General features: G+C 33.8%; 1 protein-coding gene across 1 annotated transcript in view; it reads right to left on the reverse strand.

Moving 5' to 3' along the window:
- Positions 1-8239, reverse strand: part of LOC110456657 (homeobox protein Dlx2a-like) — a 15271-nt gene extending 7032 nt beyond the window's left edge. Inside the window, exon 1 of the mRNA XM_021507515.1 lies at positions 7248-8239. Within this exon, the coding sequence (XP_021363190.1) occupies positions 7248-7608 (361 nt within the window). The 5' untranslated portion in view covers positions 7609-8239. The remainder of the gene's footprint in view (positions 1-7247) is intronic.
- Positions 8240-8458: the final 219 nt, after the last annotated feature.

Here is an 8458-nt window from a genome sequence, read left to right on the forward strand (position 1 = left end):
GACATACTGTATCCATAGGACATACTGTATCTATAGGACATACTGTATCTATAAGACATACTGTATCTATAGGACATACTGTATCCATAGGACATACTGTATTTATAAGACATACTGTATCCATAGGACATACTGTATCTATAGGACATACTGTATCTATAGGACATACTGTATTTATAAGACATATGAGACGGCTGATGTCTCCGGTCATATAAATTATGGACTTGGTCTTACACATCGCCATCTTATTTCCAATAAACTTATGGTGTGTGTTTTTATAACAACTGTGACATGTGTTATTATGTTGTTGTAGGGCCCTAGTAACTAACGTCTCCTTCACGTCTATAGATTGACAGCTATCAGTGTGATATGTATGGCGGTGTGTAGACTGGACAAAATGATGAGAACTGACCGTCCATATATACGCCCCCATCCTCCATAGATACGACTGGACCTGTGGGAACCGTTCCTTATTCTATTTAGTGCTGAATTATTTCTGCATTTATGTCATTTAACATGAATTTGTGCTTTAGATCGAATGTATGGTCTTTAAATTAAGACATATGTAAAGTTCAAATTTTATAGGTTTTTGTACGTTAAGTTATCGAAACTATAAAAGGTTGGTTATACTGACTAAATAGAGTATCCCGTTAACACCCTTAACTGAACTATAAAAGGTTGGTTATACAGACTAAATAGCGTATCCCGTTAACACCCTTAACCGAACTATAAAAGGTTGGTTATACTGACTAAATAGCGTATCCCGTTAACACCCTTAACCGAACTATAAAAGGTTGGTTATACTGACTAAATAGCGTATCCCGTTAACACCCTTAACCGAACTATAAAAGGTTGGTTATACTGACTAAATAGCGTATCCCGTTAACACCCTTAACCGAACTATAAAAGGTTGGTTATACTGACTAAATAGCGTATCCCGTTAACACCCTTAACCGAACTATAAAAGGTTGGTTATACTGACTAAATAGCGTATCCCGTTAACACCCTTAACCGAACTATAAAAGGTTGGTTATACTGACTAAATAGCGTATCCCGTTAACACCCTTAACCGAACTATAAAAGGTTGGTTATACTGACTAAATAGCGTATCCCGTTAACACCCTTAACCGAACTATAAAAGGTTGGTTATACTGACTAAATAGCGTATCCCGTTAACACCCTTAACCGAACTATAAAAGGTTGGTTATACTGACTAAATAGCGTATCCCGTTAACACCCTTAACCGAACTATAAAAGGTTGGTTATACTGACTAAATAGCGTATCCCGTTAACACCCTTAACCGAACTATAAAAGGTTGGTTATACTGACTAAATAGCGTATCCCGTTAACACCCTTAACCGAACTATAAAAGGTTGGTTATACTGACTAAATAGCGTATCCCGTTAACACCCTTAACCGAACTATAAAAGGTTGGTTATACTGACTAAATAGCGTATCCCGTTAACACCCTTAACCGAACTATAAAAGGTTGGTTATACTGACTAAATAGCGTATCCCGTTAACACCCTTAACCGAACTATAAAAGGTTGGTTATACTGACTAAATAGCGTATCCCGTTAACACCCTTAACCGAACTATAAAAGGTTGGTTATACTGACTAAATAGCGTATCCCGTTAACACCCTTAACCGAACTATAAAAGGTTGGTTATACTGACTAAATAGCGTATCCCGTTAACACCCTTAACTGAACTATAAAAGGTTGGTTATACTGACTAAATAGCGTATCCCGTTAACACCCTTAACTGAACTATAAAAGGTTGGTTATACTGACTAAATAGCGTATCCCGTTAACACCCTTAACTGAACTATAAAAGGTTGGTTATACAGACTAAATAGCGTATCCCGTTAACACCCTTAACTGAACTATAAAAGGTTGTGCTACGACATACAATACTTCACAATTCAGAAAATGTAAAGTAGCTATAAAATAATTTATAGAAATTGAAAACCATACTGTTGCACTATTATTGTTTAAAATGAGACAAAACGAAACCCACCACGATACCGAATTAATTATATATTTACGTAACTGCCATCTAGACACTTGTGTGTGTTACACATTTCGTTCTCTGTCTAGCTGGCTCACTAGCACTTTATACCACATTCTACACTAATACATACCATCACACGCTGGGTTTATTGGTGGCAATGGTAGAGATATTTGATACGGTGTTATAGTTCACTTGCCTGTGATGCTGCGCAGTAATTGTAACCAGGACGTATATTACATAGCATTATGTATAACAATCCGCCAGTCATAACGAGGCAGTGTGATAATTACTCGGCTATACAAATGCCAAATAATTGGTTAAATGAGACCGTTATTGCGCTAATCATACAATAACTCTTCAATTAATGATTACGTTAGGGTTTTCACTCGTCTGTATGTCTTGCTGTATGCTGTAATTTACCAGTGGGGAGGACAACTTACTTACCAACGTACTTTTCTTTTTGTCTTAGGATTTTGTTAAAATTCTAATTATGCTAACAGTTACATGTCTAATTTTAAAATATGAATATTTTTTCTTTATTTGCAAAAATAGGAACTTTCAGATATGACAATCCATCAGGTTGATGTTATTTTGTGCATATTGTTTGTATAATTTTTACAAAGGGTGAAAAAATATTTCAAAATGATTACACCTATATGATTATGTAATCCGACTTCTAGTGTTTACTAATTAACAACCACGAATTAATACATGTACAAAACGTACAAAAATATTAGTTCCCTTAATTTTTTTAATATATGAATAACGATTTAGTCAACATAGTAAATTTTCTTACAGCTTTTTTCATTCCAATGTTCGGTTATATGTTGTCAATCATTTTAACCAATAATAAATGATTTGTATTCATTAATAAACATGATACTATACATGATCCAGTATCTAAAACAAGTCGGCAGCCATCCAGAATTAAACTGGTTGGTTTGACATACGGTACATTATACTTCTTATTTTCCCTTGTCTTAGTATGACAACGAGGTGACAAGCTAGCGACTCGTATCACTTCCTGTGTGACGGGATTCATTCCCTCCCTAAAGTCTACGCCAGTCAATCCCAACGCAGAACTAATCACTCAAAACCATTAAAGGTGTTAATGGGATGGCTCACTATCGAACCACTATCCCTGACTACAGCCGGTTTGGTCCAGTTGATTGTCTGTTTTTGGTGTCATGAATTCACAATTATTGCCGGCATTCACAGAAGATAATTCAATATCCTCTCTCTTAATTAATAGTTAGCTATAATCGTTCAAATTCGTGTTACATTAGCAATAATTAAAATTATAGCATAGCTTTCAAAACGGATCATTTTAAACACATTAGTGATTTCGTCATTGGATTAATGTTATTTTAAATTGTGATATAATGTTTGTTTTCCATTACAGCATTGCTTGAATTAATTGATTGGAAAAAAATCTGTCGAGAAAACAATTAGTATTTCACTTTTTTACCGTAAGAGGCAACACTGACTTTAAAATATTTGCTATTTAATCTAGTTGTACTCTATTAGAATATTTTTGTGTAATTCCATGATTATTATACCTTTTTATAATTCCATAGTTATTATATTTTTGTATAATTCCATCATTATATTGTTGTGTAAATCTAATATTATATTTTTGTATAGTTTCATTATCATATTTTTGAGTAATTCTTTTATCATATTTTTGTATAATTTCATTGTTATATTGTTGTGTTATTCTTTTTATATATTGTTTTGTGATTCCATAGTTATAATGCTGTGTAATTCCATTATCATATTTTTGTGTGATTCCATAATTATTTTTGTTTCATGATTCCGTTTATATGTCCTGTGTGGTTCCATAAAAAGCTGTAGTAAGATTTCATTATTAAATTGCTACGTCATGGATTCAATCATTATGTGTATGTGATATTCCATTATTTCATGTTACGAAATTCAGTTATTACATTGTTGTGAGATTTTATGTATTTGTTTTTTTGGGTTTTTTTTGTTTTGTGATTCCAGTATTATATAGTTGTGCTTGATCACGTGGAGATTTGTTTGTCTGTAAATTTAAACGAATTTAAATATCAACCTGATGCAATCTTCCGTAAATGTCTTTTTAGTTTAAAAAATAGTCATTGACGGACGTTATGCAAGAGATAAGACACAGTAAAATTGACCCTACTCACAAAGATACAATTTCGCAATGTATTGATTTAACTCCACGCGTTATTTTATCTCAGTTATGAATCTAATGTTATCCTTATCGTGACCATGTTTCATTACTAGGATTTGTTCTGCGGTAGTCCCGTCAATGCTAGAGCAAAAACATGATTTTAGTTTAATCCCAATTAATTCAGCTAAATACCGTTTATTTTAGTTTAACTCCAATTAGTTCAGCTAAATACCGTTTATTTTAGTTTAATTCCAATTAATTCAGCTAAATACCGTTTATTTTAGTTTAATTCCAATTAATTCAGCTAAATATCCTATATTTTAGTTTAAGCCTCATTCTTAAAAACTCATAAGTAGTGTAACATGTCAAAAAGTACAAAAAATAGTCAGCCGCGAAATAACCTATAATTACACAGATCTGTCATTGCCTCCTTAGCGAAAGTTTACAATGAATGAATGCATACACAGACAACGATCTTCCTTCAGAAAATAGTTTTGGCTTACAAGTATCGCCGATAACTAACATCAGAAAATAGTATTGGCTTACTAGTATCGCCGATAACTAACATCAGAAAACACTATTGGCTTACAAGTATCGCCGATAACTAATATCAGAAAAATAGTTTTGGCTTACAAGTATCGCCGATAACTAACATCAGAAAAAAGTATTGGCTTACTAGTATCGCCGATAACTAACATCAGGAAATAGTTTTGGCTTACAAGTATCGCCGATAACTAATATCAGAAAATAGTTTTGGCTTACAGGTATCGCCGATAACTAACATCAGAAAATAGTTTTGGCTTACAAGTATCGCTGATAACTAACATCAGGAAATAATATTTGCTTACTAGTATCGCCGATAACTAACATCAGGAAATACTATTTGCTTACTAGTATCGCCGATAACTAACATCAGGAAATAGTTTTGGCTTACAAGTATCGCCGATAACTAACATCAGGAAATAATATTTGCTTACAAGTATCGCTGATAACTAACATCAGGAAATACTATTTGCTTACTAGTATCGCCGATAAACACGGCGGTGTTTTCTACGTTTTCTACACTCGAACTCATGTAAAAAAGGTGCTTATGGGTAAGTCTATGTAAAGTTCGAATCATACATATACATTGACATGTATTGACTGTATACTGTACTACCGAATAGCCCGGCACGAGGCTTTAGTGACCCACGTTTTTTACAAGAAATTTGGAGAAATTAGTTTTATTTCTGTTTTAATTTGAGTTTATGCTGTTTATTCGTTTTGTCAAAATGTTCAATATTATTTGTCTTATGACAGGAAAAGGAGTTTTTGTGTAATTCATTATGAATCCCACGACATTAACATTCTTTAGTTTCTTTTTAGTTTTGTAATTCTAAAAATATACGTGATTTATAATTTTTATAGAACAAAAAACTGGTCAGTAATATCATCATACATTTTAACATCAGTTCGACATCGTTTTCTTATTGATGAATTTATTTTCTTTATAAACTAAAGCAATGCTAAAATACCGAATGTTTCTCAAACTGTCAAATCATCAAACAAAACGATATTTAAAAATTAACACTGATGGCAAATGATATAGTTGGTGACAGGTCATTTTAATTATTAACTCCTGGATTAAATATATTTTTAATTATCGTTAACCTTATGAATTAAATCACCCTTTTTACTGTTTTCCATTTATGTTAAGTTGTTTAAATTAAAAGATGTTTTAAGAAGAGATATGATACGTAGTTGTGTGTAGTAATTAATAATATTATATAGTGTCATATAATGTAAATGATTTATAAACTAATTAAAATATTCAAAGATTCTATTGAATAATTTTTGTTTATATTTTATATTTACGATATGTGAAGTGTTAACAGATTTACTATGAATCTGTAAGGCGATAGTTAATGTTTCATTTTATGTTTGCTGAATCTGTTAAGCGTATTTAATGTTTCATTTTATGTTTGCTGAATCTGTTAAGCGTATTTAATCAATTTGCCTGATAATGTGCTACACCTTTTTGTTAGCGAGTGTTGGTTTGTTTGTGTTTGTGTTTGTATTCGGGTGTTTTTTTGTGTGTTTGCTCATATGTTGGATATTTTTAGTAAATCAGTTTTTATAAATATGTGTTTGTTTTTATTTTCGGTGTAGACTTAAACAACGAGTTTATGTAAAAATAACAAATTCACAATAAAAAAATAAAAACAGAAAATATGCAAACTCAAGCTTATGACGAGAGCTGGTGAACTCGAGGTATGTCCTAGCTTAGATAAGGTAAAACCTGAGGAGGTGTACCATATGATTCCGACCCGTTATTTTTACTTTTGCTGATATTGCTCTATAGATTTACGAGTCTCAAATTTCACTTTCTGACACCGATGCAGAGTAAAGTGCATGGAAATAGCTCCATGCCAATAAAAACAAACACCCTTTCGTTATCATCAAAAATAGTAATGCTTTATATTATAACCAACGAAACCCGTTTCCCACACACTGGTAAATAGGTTTATCAGAGACAGGTTCAATTGATAAAATATTTGTGTATATCAGAATATGTCCAGCAGATAAATTAATTTCTGTTTGTTATGAATTCTTCAATTTCGGTTATTAATTTAACCAACGCCTCCATATCAATTTACCGTTTTCTTATTGTCGCCATCAACATGGCGATATACCGGTTGATAATAAGGCCTACTTACATACACAAGTTAATGAACCACGAAAGAGATTAAACTGTCTTGACTTAGAGCCAGACGGTATTTTCACGTTATTTTGTAGATGTTAATAACGGATAAATTGATCGGAGCTAATATCATTAATGTACCTAACCCTACTATGATTGGCTATTGACAGACATGTGGACAATTTTTACACGAGAGTAGTATTTCAGTTGCCCAATTATAACATAACAGCTGACTACCTATTTTGTTAAGTACTGATACCATAGTGTGGTTTGGTTAAGGGAAACGATTATCAGCAGACTGAATTAGAAATATATGTTTAACAGCAGAAGAATAAAACAAGAAAAACATTCTGGTAAAACAGCTATGAAGAAAAATTTAAAGAAAACATACGTACTTTCAAGGCTTGTACCGTGATGTCTATTTTCCAAGTTCTCCGGTCCGGATATGTACCCGTCTAAGTCCGCGTTCCGGTGTTTAGTATAACCCTCTTTTTCACCATTGGAATCGTACCCATAGCCACAATGTCGTCGCTCGTCACTTCGCCCATCAATTGATCTCGTGTCCTCAATTTTCACATTGTCATTATCATAACACGTCCCAAGTATGTTGGAGATGAAATGGGGTGTCGGTTGCTTAGGAGTTTTCTCGTAAATATGTGGGTGCCAGGTTCTAGGTGCCGTAAAAAAAACGCTGTCTCTAGAATAGCACGACGATGTCAAGGAGTTGTGATGTCTTGAATTCATGCTGCAATCCATTCCTATTTCACAAGCTCATTCGTGTCCTATTTGCACAACTTCTTTGAACAACTTCCCTTATATAAAATAAATACTATTTTCCGTATAAAGAATAATAAGTGTGCTGATAACCTGTAAAAAAAATATAGGAGAAGCCTTACAGTTTCTGTGTGTCATCTATAGACCAAATTTCCGTTTGGTGAGAAATAAAAAAAATAAAAAAATAAAAATCACAAAATGTTTCCATACAAAAACTACCTAACTCCCGGCACCGTCACACAGTAAACGTTTCCTGCTGTCCGGAAGCTCTTGAGTAAAACTGTGTGTAATAGGTTTAATGGCTATCTACAACGGTAAACAAAGTGCAGCCTCCCGCGGGTCCATCATGACAAGCTACCTGTCTCCCACACCTTGACAAAGCGGCCGTTATAGTGACGCCGATTATACCGTCTCTTAACAAGTCACTAGCAATTCTATCTACAACGGCTACAAGACGGGCCTTGTCTTGAAGAGCGCTCACCACTTAATGAATAAATTCTCTTCAATTAAGACAGGATGATTTGTACAACGACTAGAACAACCAAACACCGCACGTATCGTTATCATAATGAAACGTCTTAGCAGGAGGGAGAGGGGTGGGAGGAGGCGATAGAAATCTATTATGCCGTTAATGAGCCTTAAAGTTAGTAGTGGTGTACGGGAGGGCTGGATCAATCTCACCATGCTGAGAAACCGCATGCCACTGGTGTAGCATATAAGCGAGGGGCACTCGGCAAAAGATTAGCGCCGTCACTTGGCCAATCGGTCTCGGCATAACGCTGTCACTCTAGGAATTAATGATCATAAAGCAATGCTGATAAACAAATACCTT

This window comes from Mizuhopecten yessoensis, unplaced genomic scaffold (genome assembly GCF_002113885.1).
Source record: "Mizuhopecten yessoensis strain PY_sf001 unplaced genomic scaffold, ASM211388v2 scaffold8819, whole genome shotgun sequence".
Classification (NCBI taxonomy): Eukaryota; Metazoa; Mollusca; class Bivalvia; order Pectinida; family Pectinidae; genus Mizuhopecten; species Mizuhopecten yessoensis.